Source organism: Chelonia mydas, chromosome 1 (assembly GCF_015237465.2).
Source record: "Chelonia mydas isolate rCheMyd1 chromosome 1, rCheMyd1.pri.v2, whole genome shotgun sequence".
Lineage (NCBI taxonomy): Eukaryota > Metazoa > Chordata > Testudines > Cheloniidae > Chelonia > Chelonia mydas.
In genome coordinates this window covers 301,357,910-301,377,143 of record NC_057849.1, presented here as the reverse complement: position 1 = coordinate 301,377,143, position 19,234 = coordinate 301,357,910, and the positions used below count along the sequence as shown (strand labels likewise).

Here is a 19,234-nt window from a genome sequence, read left to right as displayed (position 1 = left end):
AGTTAATGGCAAAACTGCCACTCATGTCAGAGGGAACAGTACCAGGCCCTTTCACTTCTATCCAATGTAAAAAAAAAGAAGTGTGTAGTATATTTAGACTATGTAGCCATAGGAGTACAACTGAAAAAGAACACAGATGCAAGTAGGAAGTAGTAAAGGATGCAAAATACAAAACTTTGGGTTATTGTCAGATTGTAATTTGGTAGGCAACTTTAAATTGCATGACATTTCATTAAATTCCCAAATTGCCAGTGACAAGCTATATTTATCTAATGGTCAATATTCAACCAGGGAAATGCCTAAAGGTGAGTCATATCCTGTAGCTTCCAAAGATAATACAGTTGGTGTAACATGAAAAAAACCAATAATTTGTCAACAGATTTTAAATTACAGCAATTGCAATGTTTCAGTTAAGCATAGTAAACGATTTGGGAATAGGTTAAATCAATATAACATTCACTTTTTTGGTATTGTTTCTTAAACATTTGTATAATAGAATCAAAGAGCCAAATTTTGCTTTCAGTTACATATGAAATGACTCCAGCAGAGTCAATGAGCAGAATTTAGCCCACGGTCAGAGAAAACCCCTAACAGATGAGGCTATTTTATCAGAGAGAAAAAAGGAATTGGACATAGATATGTTACATGAAATTATAAAATGCAGATAGTGCTAAAATTATTCATTAGATTCCAGATACTAACTTCATGCTGTTATGTTTAGAAACACAAATCCCTTGCATTTATGCTGCACAAGGAGGGAATATATCCAATTATCACTACGTAACTGAGGCGAGTCTTTCCAGTTTTGTAAAATAATGTTAATTGCTATTACCAATGTACCTCAAAGTTTTCCAGTGTTCTTTTCATTTTATTCCTTACAGTAACTGATATGCATATCAAAGGCATATTCAATATTAATTTAGTTCTTGTGATTTTCTTGGAATAAGCTGTAGCTTTCTTTTACGTCAAGAAGATGAAGAAGCCTTGTAGGAGAGTATGGCAAACATGTCCTGCACAGAGCGAGGTGAATAACTTATTTTTCAGTTTGCTGATAGTTCAAAAAAAAATTGGGGGAGGGGAAAAATCAGTTTGACGCGAACCAAATTAGAAAATTCTGAAAAATTTCAGAAGTCAAAAAAGTCCACAAAAAATTATTTTCTAGTTGAACAAAGCATTTACTTTGACCCATGATGAACTGTTTGGTGCCATTTCTGGACATTTTTTTAACATAAAAGCAAAGAAAATTAAGGGCTAGCTTCACCAAACAGCTGGAGGTGGAGGTGGTGGTACCTTTAGCCCAGTGGTTAGGGCACTCACCAAGGATGTGGGAGACCCACATTCAGTTCTCCACTCTGCCTGATGTAGACCAGCAATCTGAACTTAGGTCTCCCACATCACAGGAGAGTGCCCTAGTTATTGTGGTCTGGCTTTCTCGATTTCTCCTATATATCTCGCCTGGTGAATGCCCTAACCATCAGGCTAGCCTCCAGCCCAGTGACTTATTCAAGTATTTTGTACAAAGAGGAACAGCTTTGACAGGAGAGACTGAGAAAGACCCACATAAGCAGACTTAATCATACAGCTTGATTTTTGAACCATCAGTTGAGTTGCAGTGTTGGGCAGTTAGAATATACGTCATTTCATTTTTAAGTGAGCATAACTGATGTAGGAGTCATTGAGACACACTTAATGTTACCCTTGCAGGCTCTTTCTGGAGTAGAATTGCACCTTTACCTGGTAGACCTACATAAACATATAAGAGTGAAAAAATCGTAAATCCGCAGCTCCTCATTAAGGTTTGGAATATGGTATTTTTTTCTTTAATTTTTTTACACTGATTTTACAATGTGTTCACTAATCTCATCTCTTTTTGCCACTCAGACTATAGTAAAAATTAAAAAAAACCCCTCAGTTTAACATGGTGAAATACCCCTGAAGTCTACTTTCTATAAAAAACCAGGTGAAGGTCCCTAACAAAAGACAGACAGGTCTGATGAAAAATTGAGCAATAAGATATAGTTCAAAACAGGTGGTCATATGAAGATAGCTGAAAAACAAGAAAGTTAAAATATGACAATGTCTGCTCAGATTAACAACAGAGACGCACCTTCTAGCAACGTTGATCTGTAGTCTACAGAGTCACTAGAAACCATTTCTGTAGTTGGACTTACGCTCCTTGCGCTCACAAGCCTATCCAAATGAGGAGTGTGCACTCTTCCATCATAACGAACTAAATCACTACCCAGATCTGAAAGGGGGTTTGAAAGAAACAGTGTCAAACATTCATGTTTTTGGCTGTGCTGAGAAGGGGGGCCACCAGGGAAATTCAGGGAAATGTGCTGTCCTGAGCCTCAACAAAAGTTAGGGCCGCTTGGGGGCTGCTTTAATTTATACCAGCTGGTTTTCGTCTCCCACAAGGGGACCCCACAACAGTTGAGTATAGATGAAGTACAGTTCACTCCAGCCATGCCCTCTTCCTGCCCCTTATGCCAAGACTGACTTGGGGAGAGGAATGGCTAGGGTTCTGCCCTACTTGAGAGCTCCCCGACCTCAGGGGAATTGTCAGCTGGCCAGATCTGCTCTCTGGCCCTTCACACAACCCTGGCACCAAAAAGGCGTTGAAATGCAACCGAAGATTGGGCCTATATTTTGCAATTTCTACTGGCAGGGTATATGAGAAGGATATTACATTACATGTAGGCAGTGCATAAAATAGTTTAAGCTTTAATAGAACCCACATATTTTTTAAATTACTTCATGAAGTTAGCAATGATGCACCTTTAATTTGTTTTTTCTTCTTCATCCATAGAACACCCCCCAACAACAATAAAAATAACACTGATGTTGAGACAACTCCAGCAATCAGTCCTGTGAAATTCTGATCTTGCAGAATCATCACTTTCCCAATAAGCGTTGAAAAAACTTCTTGCTTCCACTAACAGAAATAAAGAAAAAGATATTGTAATACTGTGAAGATTTAAAATAAAAAATCCACCAAAAATATATAATACATATTAGCACTGAAATAGTGAGTCTGAAATACCCTTTATGGGCTAAATCCTGGCCTGAAAGGCTCCACCATGGAGAGAAGTTTGGAGTAATAAATTTACCCTGGTGGAAATGAAATTGGAATCTGGTCCTCTGTGGTTCATCACATCCTTTCAAGAAGCCAAGTAGCCATCACACCCACAAAATGATATTATACACATGAAACTCAGCATTTGCACACACAGACAATTACTTTGTTCTTTGCATTATGTAGCACATAGGAGCTGCATGCCTGGACCAGAACCCCTTTGTGATAGGCATAGGCGGCAGGTGAATGTCCCCTTTGGGGAGTCTAGCCCCCAGCCCCACCCCTTCTGCCCGAGACCCTGCCCTTGCCTGCTAGAGCCCCAAGCCTCCCCCCTGCAGCTGGAGGAGCCCCGACCCCGCCCTGTGGCTGGAGGAGCCCCAGCCCATCTGTCTCAGCCATGCCGGTGGGCCCAAGCACTGGGCCACCGGTGGGCCTGAGCACTAGGCTGCTGGCTTGTCCGAGCACTGGGCCACTGGCCGGAAAGATCTGCCCTGGGCCGCTGGCCATAGCAGAGCCAGCAGTGGCTTCAGGGGAGAGGGGGAGTGACGGCAGGGCCTTGGGGCAGAGCATAGGTGGAGCCAGAGGCCTGGGTTAGGGGAGACTTAGCCTTCGCTGGCCTACGATACCTGCCGCCCATGGTGATAGGCGCTGCACAAACACAGAACAAAGACGACAGTCCCAGCTCTGAAGTGCTTACAATCTAAATGGCCACTTTGTGTTAATCACCTTTTACTCAAATTGCACTGGCAAAAGTGGGGGTTTATAGGAAAAAACACTGTAACTGATTTTAAAACAGCCCTAGTACATGTCCTTCTGGCTGAAATATGCTGCAGTTCCTGTAGTACAGTTCCCAACGTCATGTGATTCTATCCTTGACAATTTTTAGCTAGTCAACAAGTTTTAAAAAACCAAGCAAACAAACACTGACCAACTACCAGGGCAAAATTATTTTAGGACACATGGCACTATCTCAGTCAACTGGAATGCATTTGGCAATCCTTCGTCTTTCTTGTGTGGAAGTCAGTCCTTTGGGTACTGTAATGAAGGATTAGTCCATCAAAAGTGCAAAATGTCTTCTTTGCTGGGCAGACAGCAATTTCCAAGACTTTTTGCCAGTAAACAAGAACACAACATGATTAACCCCTTCACTACTGACCTCTTTGCTTCCACATGTAGAATGTGCCACACCTGTGGTTGTTAGGAGTCAAAGGGTTAAGGAAATAGGACATAATAGAACTGATTAAATAAGTTACATAACCAACGACATAAATGTAAAAGTGCGTGTGTACTTAATATCATATATACATAGATAAAATATGAGAGACATGGCATTTTCAATCTTCTATGAAAATGTATTTGCCAAAGGGAAAGCATAAGGAGAACATTTGATGTCATAGTTTGCCAGCTCTATATCCAAGAATTAGTGCCTGTGCTTTTACAAAAATTGTCTAATATAATTATTTTATTTGTACTGAGGTAGAGCTTAAGAGGCAAGTCATGGACCAGGACCACATTGTGAAAGGTGCTGTACGAACACACGACAAACAAACAATCCTTACCCCAAAGAGCTTACCATCTAAATCAGTGGTCCCCAAACTGCAGGGCGCACCAAGGAACATTAAGAGGGGTGTGACAGGGCTCGGGCCAGCCCCCACAGAAAGTGTGGAGGGAGCCTCCCAGCTCCACTCCGGCTCCAGCCCCAGCCTCGCCCCCAGCAGAGGCCCTGGTTTGGCTCCTGGCATTGACCGAAGCTTGGTTCTGGCCTTGACCCCTGACTGCGGCCCCCAGCCCTGGCCCCACTCCCGCCTGTGGCTCTCGCTCCCAGCTGTGGCTCTGGGTGTGGTCTCAGCCCTGCTCCTGGCAGGGCACGGACAAATTACATTATGGGTAAGTGGGGACCATGACATAAAAAGTTTGGGGACCACCAAACTAAATGAAAGTCATACTGTAGGTTTCGATCCTATTCACTCTAAAGTCATTGTTGATTTCAGTGGAGCAGGACAAGGCCCATAATGTATAAGCTGCATAGTTTAAAGGAACATCATTTGTGATTTTTGTCTTTTCTCAACAATTTTATCAACAATTTTGAAAGATGCTTGTAATGCCATATGAATCAACACAGGGTCAAATCCTGGCCTTATTTTAATCAATGGCAACACTATCAGTAACTCAGTGGGACCAGGTTTTGGTTCATAGAGGGTGAAGGACCTGGGTTCAAGTACTTGTCCTAAATATCTGGATTTTATCAAACTAATAAAACTGAATTGTTGTAGGTGGAGAACAGGTTATTTCATGCTTTTTCTACACAAAGTGCCTGATCCCATTGACTCCAAGGAAGGCCTGCAGGATCAGGACCAAAACTGTTGCCTCATGGTTTCCACCTGCTTCCCTGTCTATTTGTCCACATCCACCTGTTGTCTCTTGTCTTACAATTTGATTATAAACTCTTTGGCGGCAAGGACCGTTTTTTGTTGTTTGTCTGTACAGCACCTAATACAATGGAGTCCTGGTCCATGACCGGGGCTCCTAAGTGCTACCACAATACAGATAATAATCATGTTTCTCATAAAAGAATTCACATTTTTCTGAAGAAAGCTGGAACTTAGAAATAATAAGACCTACACACACACACACACACACAAAAGGGAAAGTTCATGAACTGAAACCACTACCAACATAAGGATTAGATTTGCATTTTAAGTTTGCAGGCACCATAATTCCAGTGGGATCGTTATTAGCTACATCATATATGGAGCGAGGGTATCCTACCTCTATATTTAGCTCACTGTGCAATTTCAGCAGATCTCTGGGAATCATACAGAAAACTGATTCAGACTGTAAGTAGATGTTCTCACAACTTCTATTTCCAACTTTTAGCACTTCGCCTTTAATAGCTTCTGAATCAATGTAATTTCCCTACAAAAAAATTTTAAAAATATTACATTAACAATCATTTAATATAATTCTTAAGGAGATGCTCTACTATTGACTCAGAAAATGTTATTTTATGGTGGCAAAAGCAACAATTATGAAATCAAACAAAATACTACACAATTGGTCTTCTATGGCCCAGCCAATGTACATGTTTAATTTCTGTTAATGTAAATGGCAATTTGGCAGAAAAACAAAAAGGGAAGTAAAATGTTTAAGGTCAAACTCTGTTCTCAGTTACACTCATGCAACCCACATGATTTCTAAAAATGTAAACATCCAAGGAACATATTCTGCTGTGTTTTTTTACTGTCTCACATTTTTGCATAATTCACATGAGAAAGGAAGCATTATATAGCCCTGTTTACACAAAACTGGCATTCTGTTATCCACTACACTGTAGGCATCTCAAACATTTTGTTTTGCAAATGGCGAGGGGAGATACATTATATTTACAAAGGGAATGAAACTTGAGAGCGAATTGCTCTCATAGAATTGGGCAAATAGTAGGACCATCCTATTTTGGCTGGGACAGACCCCTTTTTAAGTCCTGTCCCGGATGTCCCGACTTTTTTTGGCAAAACTAGGCATTTGCTGATGATCAGTTGGCAAGAGCAAATGGGACAAATGCCTGGTTTTGCCAAAAAAGTAGAGCGCACCTCCCTAGGGAGAGTGCAGAGGAACAGTCGGGGGGTGTGTGGTGACACCAGCGGGCAGGGCTCAGGCTATCAGCCCCAGCCCCAGGTGGCAGGGCTTGGGCGAGCAGTGACGTTCTGGCAGTTCAGGCCAGCCCCATGCAGGGGGAGAGGGCTTGGGCCAGCTCCATGCAGGATGGGTGAGGGCTCGGGCCAGCCTCTTGTGGTATCCTGTTTTCACTTTAGGAAATATGGTCACCCCAGTAAATTGGATAAAAAGAAACATGTTCTACAAGCAAAAGATGAGCATTTACCAGTAAAAATGACAGCATTAAAAGGACCCCATTCTGCACTCCTTAGCCAGGAAAACTGCCCTTGACTATATCCAGACTAAGATGAATAATCATTATTATTGCTACTGGTATCATGTTAGTGCCCAAAGGCCCTGCTCAGGATTAAGGAGGGTGGCCACTCATGCATCCCCAGAATACTGAACATTCGGTACTTCCGGGAATAGCATGGACCTGCCCCCGGCTGTGAGACTCCACCCCGCCAGTGTGACCTTGCACGCACAGTGCGTACATTTAAACTGCCCTGGAGTGAAAACATGGGGCAAAGCTGTGCCCAGTTGATAGATTGGGGATGGGCAGGAGAGTGCTGCAAGGCTAATTAGCCCAGAAGGTAGAAGGGCACAGGAAGAAAGACTGGTAGCATTTTCAGGATCAGAGCCAAGAGAGATCTCTCAGATGGAAGATACCTTGTAAGGAGCTAAGGAGTGTAAGCTATTGTAAATACGGAGTTGTGCAAATTTGTAAGGGTGGTGGGGAGAACACTAAATAAATTGCAAAGGTGTTTGACCAGAAGAAAGCCTCTGAGTGGTTTGTGGCTAGAAAAGAGACAGGATCAGGACTCCGTCCTGTCATAGTCCCCCAGCCATGATAGCAAACATAACCACTGCTGTTTTTGTCTCTGTATCGACAGGGACAAACCATTTAAAAACAGGGCTGTCCAACTTAAACCCTGTCTAGGATTAGTGCCCCCTTGGTGGTGGGCAGCATACAATATTTAAGAAGATACAACTCCTGCCATGAAGACCTTTCAATCTAATTTGAGACAAAACACAAAGAGTAATTTTAACAAACAATCGGAGGGAAGTGGGGCAGGCAGGCTGAGGGTAACAGTAATAAGAACACACTTTCCATTGGCTAGCTATGAATTTATTATTAATTATTATTATTTTTCCCTAAGAAAGGAGCGCTGCAATGAGTTCCATTGCAATGAGTTCCATGGGAGCAGATCCCTGTACCCATGCATAGCAGACCATAATAAATATACGATAGATTTGTAGGATTAAATTCTAAGATCCTTAATCAAGCCTCTTATTCAATGGCAATTCTGCTTAGTTAAGGACCACAGAATGTGTCACATATTTAGGGATAGAAGGGAGTGCCTACTGATTACTACTGGGGTAGGAGAATAAGATTCCCTTTCATATTAGTTCTTTTGTTTTTTTGTTACCCATCCCCACCCTGTTTTTAATAGTTGATGCCTCTTTAAGCCAGACGGGGCAGTTAGTTACTACTTGGAGTAGCCATCACAGACCAACTACATATACCATTTGCTCCCACATCTATGAGTATCTGAAGCATGTTGAAGAGTACTGAAGGATTAGAATGGTCCTACAGATCATAAGTAGGAATAATGGAATGCAATTTAAGAATGGGAGATGCAGGCTTAATGTCAGAATAATTCCGAATGGGAAGATTCTAGACTGTAACAATCTGCTAAAGGACATAGAAGGAGATAGATCAATAGAGTCATTTAAAAATGGACTGGACAAGCTTCTTAATGTAATGGGGACTACAAACTCCATACTACGCATAGACAGAGGCGGGAGGAGAGTCTCTCTGGTTTACAAACAAGCGGCTTGATCACACCCTGACATAGCTGCCAGAACTACCAATCCTGGAGGCAGGCACCCACAACTACAACCAATAGAGAAAACAACACCTACTATAAAGGGGAGAGCACAGAGGAGGAAAGGGGAGGCAGAAAGGCCTGAGCTTGCAAAGGGGTGACAGCTCTACACCAGGCTGCCTCCAAGAAAACAGTCAGGAGACTGAAGGAGACTGCAAGCCCTAAAATTGAAGGGCTGATTGACTTAATTGGATGTGAAGATCCAGGAACTGACCTGATTGAGACCAAGCTCAGAAGGGTCAGTCAGAAGAAGCTGAGACCCCTAAAAAGACCACACCAAGAGGCAGTGACACTTAAGATTACCCCACAGGGAACATCCTACACTGGACTGGGAATGGACAAAGAGGCTTAATAGATCACTTCCATCTTTGATTTCGTGTCAAGTTTGATTGTTTGACATAAAATTGTGATGGTCCCAATATTTTCCATGGCCAGAATGAGTTCTGTTTAAAAATCAAGTCCTGCTATATATAAGTAATACTTGTAGTCTGTCTCTGGTTTGGTATGTGTGTATGAGCTCTGATCAGGCAAAGCCTTGGGCCTGTTGCTCAGTCCCTGCTTAGAAATTGAAGGGAAATGGGGATTGAAGTTGATATAAAACTGCAGTAAGAGCATGAGAGGAATCCGTGTTGGTGGTGAGGACAGTGGACTCAGACAATACTCTGGAATCTGGGGGACTGGCCCTACAGAGATACAACCGGAGTCAATTGAAACTACCTTTGGCCCAGTTCTCTGTCCCATTTACACTGTTAATTGAATTGTCTAGTTCTTTAAGCTGATGGACTCCTGTAGAACAGCTGCTCCAGACAGCGTAGTGCACTTGTGCACAATCTTGTAGGGGCTCAGATGCAGCAGCACTTAATTAAATAGCCTGCCTCTGACTCAGGACAGCACTGATGGGCATTTTCAAGAGAATCTTAAGTAATGATCACATGCAGAGCTAAGACAAGTTAAAGTGTCTCACTGATAATTCTGACCTAGAGCTGCTATGGAGTCGGTTGCAGCTGTTTCTTCTACTTCTGTGTATTTGCCTGTCACTTCCTACATGCTGGGACAAGCTGCTGACCTGATCTGATAGGCTGTTAAAATTCCTTGTTGCCCTGCTTGCCCGGCATGTCCAACCGAGGCTTAAAACAAACATTGGTCTGTACCTATGGCTTCCTTGTGAATGCCACTGGACTGCAGTTATGTACTATGATAATGGATGACAGAAATACCCAAGAATAGACAGACAGATATTGCATTTGGGAGGTTGGAAGATGAAAACATGTATAATTAGCCTATACGTATGATACAGGGCAATTGGTTGAGTAGTGCCATAGAAGGAATTCAACAAAAGGAGCCGGCCATATGGACAAATCATCCATTCCTTGTGCAGTCTGGTGATGTTCACAAGCAAACTTGGACAGGAGGTCATTTTTCATTTACAGCTAGGATGCACTGGGCAGTCAGCAGGCCCAAAGTTCATAAGAACGGGTCACTGACTTCTTTTGGCTGGCAATAAGTAATTACATTTTCTTATCCAGACTGAGTTTTTGGTTGTCCTAGATTGACAGACAATAAGATTTATCCTAACTTGTGTGCTTTGCAAGTTGGCAGGAGATGGGAGCATTTCAGAAGCAGTGTGCTCAGCTCATTGGGTGGGAACTGACCAAGAGAGTGCCTCATGTCACTCTACCATGACCCCTATGAGTAGCACTGATAGACTTCAAAGAGTCATATACCTGGCAGGTTTCAGAGTAACAGCCGTGTTAGTCTGTATTCGCAAAAAGAAAAGGAGTACTTGTGGCACCTTAGAGACTAACCAATTTATCTGAGCATGAGCACGATGTGAGCTGTAGCTCACGAAAGCTCATGCTCAAATAAATTGGTTAGTCTCTAAGGTGCCACAAGTACTCCTTTTCTTTTTGCATATACCTGGCAAAGGAAGATGGCTGTGATGAGGGACCTTGACACAGAGTGTAATATGGAGTTTTGGAAGCCCTCCACTGAAGACAAAAAACATCTGGCACTCCAGGAATACAATGCCCAGATGGACAAAGTCCTAGATAAAGCAATTGAATAAGTATAGTTTTTCTGAGCAATATTTTCTTATAAAACATCTTGTGTTCATCAAGGGAAACCAGAGAGAACCTTTCAGTCAGTATCCAGTCATTTGTTGGAAGCTAAATGTGTCACACTAGATTAATCCGACTGAAAAACTCGTGATAAAAGCTCTCCCCACTTCTAAAACTAATTAAGAAAAAGATAAAAGAACTTTGGTTTGGTAGAACAGTTTGCTCACTGAAGCAAGCTGCCATTTAATTTCATGCTGTGGTTGCTTAATTATTGCTCAAAATAAGACCATGAGGCATGTAAACTTACGTGTGTGTGATTTTATCTGTGTGTCAGGGGCGAGGGGTAAGTGTTGCCAGTACGGCTTATAATGGTCTTTTGGCTCCTGAACATAAATTCTAAAGTCACCTCAGTGTTTAGATGGAAGCATCCCACTATAACTAATTTTATTTGGAGGAAGACGTTAAATTGCCTCCTGCTCATGCTGTATTCTAGGAGACCAGCTTCGACTAACATCATTCTCTAGTTGGTTGCCAGGAAATCATCCGGGCATTGGGCTTCAGAAGGCAGCTGCCTAGGGCACCATGACAAGGTAAACCAACAGAGCTGAAGTGTCATTGCGGTCACCCTCCAATAAGTCAGTCCTAAACCAAACTCCTCAACCATCATGACTGCTTCCAACGAAGCATAAACAGGACACCCTCTTGGAGGAGGAAATGGTAAATATAGTTGTTGGGACTAAGCTAGGTGGGCAGAAGAAAGCATGGAGTGAATGGGGAAGCACCAAATCCCAAATCTTCACCTACAGGAGCAGCCTGTCCCCCACGCAGTGAGTGTGCAAGACCAGGAGTGCAATGGCAATGCTATGTTGCCACTGCATGAAGAAGCTGGATAGAGAGAGAGATTCCATGTTCTCTCTGTACGCTGCATAGCTGAATGCTGTAGAGGGTCTCTCCAGCTGAAGGAGAGAGGATTGTGTGGGCAGGGGTTCCAGGTGAGGCTGATTGGGAAAATGGCAATGAAATGCTCTTTTGTCAGAATTTGCTGATTAGTCAAAATCGAAATGTTTTGTGGACATGGTTGAATTTTGTTGAAGTTCCAATGGAACCCAAGCATGGGTCTGACAGAACCCTGCCTGATTTCCTGGCAGCTTGCTCACCTGATTCCTTGGCAGCCTACTTGCTGGACTGTCGCGGAGTCAGGGACCCCAGGTCTTCCAGGGTTCATGGCACCAGGACAGTCTGGCAGGTGGGCTGCCTCACAGCTCAGCCCAACCTCCCTTTTGTGGAGAATTTTGAAATTTTTGGTTTTCATTCTGAATCACAATGAAACCAGATTTTGCTCTATCGAAATCCTCTGCACAGTGGAATTACCTTTCTTTGCCCAGCTCTAGTTCCAAGCACGCAGCCTGGGCTGTGTCTGCTAGTACACCCACATCCTGCATTAACCCTATATGCTGGGTTGGGACTAAGAATGCCATGCCTCAGTGCACACAGCCTGATTACTCAGAACATGCACTCATTATCAAGTTTGCACCCTTCATAAATTCATAAATTTTAAGGCCATAAGGGACCATTAAGATCATCCTGTTAGACCTCCTGCATCACAGAGGCCATAGAATTTCACCCAGTAATTCCTGCATCCAAGATCTAGAATGCCAGTGCTGCTAAGGCAGTTCCATTTTCCTCCAGAGGAAAGGACACAAAACCATAGAGGAGAAATAGATGAGTCTACAGACCAACCATTTCAAATTCTGAGCTAGACCTTTACTCCTGCTAATTCTTAAGTGTGCAGCTGAAGATTCCCCAAGTGTTCCTGAGCTCATGGTGGGAAGGAGATATTGCTGGAGCATGCTGTGCTCTGGATTATCCATTCTGTTATAACAGCTTGTAGTAGGCTGTTAAAAGCTGGTGCAATTTAGAACAGTCCCGAGGCTGCTCTAACTTGCACTGGGGCTGAATTAGCCCCTGGGTCCCTGGAGGACCAAGAAAGTCACCTTTGCATTCCCACCCGGTGTGCCAAGTGTTCCCCTGGCATATTTGTGAAATCAGCTCTTTATAGTTCATGACAACTGGGACTTCAGAAGAATGTGGTACAAGGAGAAAACAATGCTCTCAAGATATTCCCTGCTGAAAAATTCCCTACATTTTTCTGCAGAGATCCTTTAGATCTTTTCTCCAAACTTTCATTAAACATCAGCCCCCTACTACACATAAGTATTATGACAGATAGTTTGTGTTTTAGTACCTATTTGCTGGTGTAAGCTGCAATATTATTACAGAATATTGTTTATTGAATAGTGTTTCAGTTTATCTGCATAAAGTCTAGTAGATCAAAGCCAATGATTTAAAAGACCATTAAACATTTCTTACCTTAATTTCCAGTATATTATGATTGCCCCTTGAGATCACCACTGGCTTTTCAAAAGGTTTAAATACAGGATTATTCACATAATCAAAATCAAAGTATTGGTTGCTGACTCCATCAAAAATGAAAAACACTTTTGTTGCAAAAGGTAGTTGCGGATTAAAGGATTTCAGTGAAGGAGTTGTGCAACAGATTATCTCTGTGGTAGAACGATGGTTACATGTCTGTAATAAGAAAGGGGTACAGAATAGAGAGATGCATTTAATATACTGGAGGTGCATAAACATTTTCAAATACCATACAAATACTTACATTAAAATATATTCTTCAATTGCCAACTCTTTTCAAATAAAGTTTATAAAAGCTGCAGAGCAGTAGGTATCTTGCTATAAAAAAATCAAATCATGCATCTTATGCAGCATTTTTCTTAGATCTGAGTGATCAGTGCAAAAACTTCACTTTGATAGCATTTGCACACTTTTGAGGAAGTATATTAGCAAACATATTTCCTAGCATCAGTGTGCACATTTTAGGCGAATATTTTGCAGATAATTAATGGAAAGTAAATCTCAAAGCCAAGGATCATCAGTATATTATGTTCTGGCTGCTTTGTTACTGCTCCAGTGACACAACTCAGCCAAAACCCAAAATAACCAGTCTCTGTCAGAGGGCCTCCCATGTGGAGATCTGCTGGAGTGCCTTTATACTGCCAAAGTGACATGAAGTGACCAGCACATGGCTGCCAAAAATGCTATGAGAATCTGTGCCAAAAATTCTCTAATTTTCTTTTAAAATTATATAGTTAAGGCTCCAGTCCTGCAACATACAATGCTCAGGTGGACTAATGTGCCCATGCAGAGCACCACTGCAGTCTGCCCGTGTGTTGTATGCTACAGGATCCGTTTCAACCTGTATTTCCTGACAGCAGCTGAGACAAAATGATCCCAGGATGAGCTTTTGAAGGGCTGTGTCTTTGGTTATACCTTTTAACAAAAATGGCTAGAGAGGATGGTAGAGCTGCAACTGGAGATGGTCAGGAATATTTGACAAAAGCTTTTTTCATCGGAACACGTTGATTCATTGGGAAGGTTTCTCAGGTCTAGGATGGAATTTTCTAGTCAGAAAGAGAAAGAGAGAGCTCCCACCCCATGATAGCTTGCAGGTTCAGAGCAGACTTGATCCTGGGTCTGGATGAGTGCCCTAACAATTGACTTAGTGGCTATTCTGGGGTGGGTCTTTCTCTCAAATATTTTTTGAAAGGTCGCAATTTCTTTCCAATGAGGGATGAAAACAAATTCTGAAATCTCATTTTCCACCCCCACCAATGTCTCTCTTCATCTCCATTCCTCTACTGTGCACCTCAGTTGGGTGTAAACAGGAGTCAGCTAAGCCAAGGGTAGGAAATACATGAATACCAAAAGCACAGCACTTAATATTTATTTCAATATTCACCTTAACAAAATACTTGGTATTTTGCAGTGGCAGTTGCTGCCAAAATAGGTGGCGCTTCCTCTGACACGTTAACCAGATTTTCAAACAAGGACACTGGTGGTGGATGTCACAGGAGGGGGTTTGGTGGAGGATGAAGGAGGTTGATTGGAAAATAGAAAGAAAGGAGCCCTCTCTTCCCCTACTTTGCATCCTCCTCATTTCAGAATGAAAACATAGGGCACATTACAGTATAGGGCAGGGCACAGAGAAAGGAGTATTTGTCTCCGCGGGACTGCTTGCACTCTTGCCTTCCTGCTCCCTACTGTATACCACTGGCTCATCTACATTCACCTTCATTCACCAGTTCCCTCATTCCCAACCCCTACTCCTTCCATTCTCCCACCTCAGCTCTGCCAAACCTTCCCCCTCAATTCCCTCCCAGCAACTGAACTCACTTCTTAGAAATCTTCTCCTTCTCCTTCCCCTAAACGCTCATCCTGGGCAATGCCCGGCTATGCACACAAAACCCCTCCCATCTGATCATGACTCAAAACAACCCCCCATCAGAAAATCCCCTCTATCCCATAGGGTTGCCAACTTTCTAATCCCTGAAAACTGAACACCCTGACCTCCCCTTCCACCGAGGCCCTGTCCCCCCCCCCCCCCATCCCCTGGGACTCACCTGCCACCTGCAGAGCCAGGCTGGGAGGAGCTGATACAGAGCCTGCCCACCTGCCCAATCAGGGCACAACAGAGCACGGCAGGCATCAATCCCCAGAGCGAGGGGCTTGGGTGGGGAAATCAGGGCACAGCAGGGTGGGGGGCTCTGTCCCTGGAACGAGGGGCTGGGCAAATTGGGGCGCAGCAGAGCAGAAGGATCCCCGGAGCAAGGGGCTGGGGAAATTGGGGCACATTGGGGTGGGGGGCAGACAGGTCACCCCCCTCGATGGCACTGGTACCTACTTTGGAGCCCAGTCTGGGAGACAGCCAGTACTCTCCATCAGGCTGGGGGGTGGGAAAAGCAGCACCTGCTAAGCAAAGCCACTTCTCCAGGCTCCAGCAGCCGCTGCTGCTCTTCCCACCCCCACCCCTCAGTAGCCGAGGCCAGTTACTGCAGGTAACTGAACTTTTAGTGTCTGGTCAGATGTGCTAACCAGATCTTGCCAGTTTTCCTTTTTGACCGGACATTCTGGTCGAAAACTGGACACCTGGAAACCCTACTGTCTCACATAGCACCCCCTCAGTTCAGAGCCCTCAGTTTTTGCTTGGCCTAGTCAAGAGGCAGAGGAAGCAAGGAAGGCCTATATCTACAGTAAACATATCTAGGGGGCATAGTGACTATCCCTGAGGCTCTAATATGAGTCTATCCTACAGAAGCCTGTATTCTCTACTTTGAGTCCATTCCCTCTGCTGCCTGCAGCTCATATGCAGATGGGGTTACTTCAGCTCCGCAAGAAGTCCCCCAAAGGTAAGCAAGTGCACTGCACCCTCCAGCACAACAGCCACTTCTTACAGACTATACTTGTCTGTCGCATGGCTGACAGTTGGGACATTAATGATGGTTCTTAGCACTACCAGCTAGGGTGACCAGATGTTCTGATTTTATAGGGAGAGTCCTGTTATTCATGGCTTTGTCTTATATAGGTGCCTATTACCCCCCTACTCCAACTTTTCACACTTGCTATCTGGTCACCCTACAGCTGCCCCTAGTGTTCTGTACTCTAACACCCCCACCCAAATCCTTAGAAAACCAATATACTGTTGAATAACTCTGCATACATAAATAGAGCCAAAATACTCCTTTTTAGTTATATTGGTTCTCATTATAAAATCCAGTCTGAATGTTGCCTTGAAATAATTTCCATTTGTTTCTTTCATACCAAGTTAATGCAGTACAATTTAGCTCTGTATCAAATTAGTATAATAATGGTTAAAGCTATTTACTCACATTAGCTTGGGATTAAATTATTTGTCTCTAGATCAGCACTTTTTCTTATCACCACAGTAATTCATGTTTTCATACCTAAAAGTGTGAAATCTTAGCTCTGCCAACATTTTTCCAAGAATCTGCAAAGGAACACTGGAGTTTTAAATCTGTACTACAAGTTTTACTTAGCTACGGACTATGGGCCCAGTTCTGCTCTCAGTTAAATGGTTGCAGCTCTCACTGAAGATAATGGGAATTGCACCCATGTAACTAAGAGCTATTTGGTTTTATGGACCATACTCTGCCTTCAGATATACCTACACATTCCTGTTGACACCAGCGTGATCTCTGGGGTGCAACAGAAGGTGTAGAATCAGGCACCATAATTTTATAGTACAACTAAACTATGTTCTTTTCTATATTTCAGTTGCATTTGTTACTTGGCTCCCTGGTCACAAGGTGATCTACTGCTGTTGGCATGAAAACTGTATTTTAACCGACAGTATAACACTTATTGAACTTCAGTTCTGCAGTGAAAAGCCCCAATTTCTCTAGTAGTTACAGGTTTCTTTGATTTTTTTAAAGAACTATCCTGGTGTCCTTCTGAAAAACCAACAGGTGGCAGAAATGTCCCAACGAGAGCTGCTCAGAATTTACCAGGATACATTTTAAATTCCCCCTTTTTTTTGACCAGCGTTGGTCCCAGTGTTACTATATTGCCAATTTTCCTGTGCATGGAGATCTGAGTTTTAAATCCTGCTCAGACCCCCTTCTTTCTGGTTTATGGATCAGTCTAAGGCAGAGCAGAATTTCAAAACTAAATTTGTGCCCATGCTGTAGGGAGAAAGGAGATAGCTTTTCTTACTGTTAAGACAATCTGGGATGCTGAAGATTAATGTGAACACACGTAACAGGAACATATTCTAAATGGGTGCTTCTCTCTCTCGTTTATTGCTCTCGTGGGCCTCCCTTCAGATATTTAGGTGTGGGCCTTTCGCCCTGCCATGTCAAGCTCTAACTGAAGGGCCTGCAAAACTCTCATCAACTTCAATGGGAGCAGGAACAGGCCCAAAAGTCAACACCCTGGACTTAACTACATGCAGGTGCCTTCCTCCCTGTTATGTCTTTTCAAATTCAGCTGGCTCGGACCATACAGAGAGTTAATAATTCATAGATTCCAAGGCCAGGAGGGACCATCGTGATCATCTAGTCTGACCTCCTGTATAACACAGGCTGTAGAAGAATTCATAGAGCACATCTTTTAGAAAAACTTCCAATCTTAATTTAAAAATTGTCAGTGATAAAGAATCCACCATGACCCTTGGTAAATTGTTCCGGCGGTTACCATCTCTGTCTGGTCCCCAACAAGTTCAGCTCACTTGTCTTGTGCAATATAACCAAGTTCCTTTGGCCCAATGGAACGTTGTTGTAGGATTCTCTTTTTGACTCAAGTCTATGAACTCAGGTCTAACACACCCTAATATATTAAACTGACTAGTCTAGTATAAATGAATGGTTAAAAATAACTATTAAACAAGGTGGGGTCAAATCCTGAGCTGATGTAAATCGTCACAGCAATTTACTCCAGCTGAGGATGTGCTCTGGTATGTTTACTTCTGAATGCTGAGTGATGGGCCATGTACTGTAGTTCAAGTTTTACTGTGTCTAATGGACCTAGAAGATAATTTGAGTCAATGTGTTAATAACAAATGTATGATGAAAATATAGAATCAAGCTATTTTTTCCTTATTTATGACTATCCTTTTTAAAGATTCCTATAGCATTGTGCTGGTCAGCAAGTCATCACTAAAATACATATGTTTAAACAACCAAATACATCTTAGGTAATCATTATACTTATTTGATTAATGTGAATTCATTACACATCTTATCTACTGTACAGTAGTGATGTCTTTTAAATCAATAGCAGTGGTATTCATAACTTTGTTTGTGGCTATCTGTTGGAATTGGTTCTGAAGCCATCTACTTTATCAGGCCGGTCTCTGAAGGGGATGCTCTCAGAGAATGATAAAAATCTAATAATACTCTTTAGAGGTGATGCAATGTGACTGATTGGTAAGGTCAAGATAAATCTTATTTGCAATGCCCTTTTTGTTACGTGATTTGACATGACATTTTTACCTTGAAATTGGTTTTAGCAATTGAAAAATATGATGGTTTAGTTTTCAAGAAATATTGGATTGAGAATCTATAAGGAAAGAATTATAATTCAATCAATTGCCTACTCAATTAAGATACTGCCTATCAGGCAGCACCTTTAACTTTTATTTAATTAGGTTTTAAAATACATTTACTTTAAAAGCTGAACCTGTGTTCTGCTTATGACTATAATCTGCATCAGAAGAAAATGAGGAAGAAAAGATGCCAAAAATGTGGAGTGTTTCACAAGCATAGAGCAAATAAGTTTACCCAGGGGAGAATAATGACCCTTTGCTTAATGTATTTGACTCACCACTTAAAGATATGTATTTTTGCTTTCATAAAATGTGACTCTTGAGGCAATTAATGAAAGCTTGATTTACAGAATCTAAACTTCAATCCACAGTTTGATTTTTTTCAACAGGATAAAGAGCAGAAATATTTCTCCACATTTAAGGGATCACCCAGCAGCTGACCCAGATACCATGTGATTTGAAACTGTCAGAAGGGGCAGAGAGGAGAACTTCACCTTTGACACAGAGTCTAAAATTTTGGAGTTTTCCAATGATGAATGAAAGATGGATGAGATCTACAGCAATTTGGGAGACTTTTATATTGTCTCTGCTCCCCTAAATATCTGTATCTCAGAGTCCAAAGGGTGATTTCTCAGTAATC

The 19,234-nt window shown here is 42.5% G+C and overlaps 1 protein-coding gene and 1 long non-coding RNA gene across 4 annotated transcripts in view; one reads left to right on the top strand and one right to left on the bottom strand.

The window, feature by feature from the left end:
- Positions 1-19,234, bottom strand: part of MET (MET proto-oncogene, receptor tyrosine kinase) — a 116,710-nt gene that overhangs the window by 13,359 nt on the left and 84,117 nt on the right. For 2 of the 3 annotated variants that reach the window (XM_037888911.2, XM_037888910.2), the window contains exons 11-14: positions 13,047-13,265; positions 5,846-5,992; positions 2,779-2,935; positions 2,108-2,248 (exon numbers count right to left, since the gene is read on the bottom strand). In XM_037888911.2, the coding sequence (XP_037744839.2) occupies positions 2,108-2,248; positions 2,779-2,935; positions 5,846-5,992; positions 13,047-13,265 (664 nt within the window). The remainder of the gene's footprint in view (positions 1-2,107; positions 2,249-2,778; positions 2,936-5,845; positions 5,993-13,046; positions 13,266-19,234) is intronic. The other variant, XM_043549869.1, reaches the window with a different exon arrangement.
- LOC122466414 lies at positions 730-2,910 on the top strand. Its single transcript, XR_006291866.1, has 2 exons — positions 730-1,024; positions 2,810-2,910. It is a non-coding gene; the product is annotated as an uncharacterized LOC122466414 (long non-coding RNA).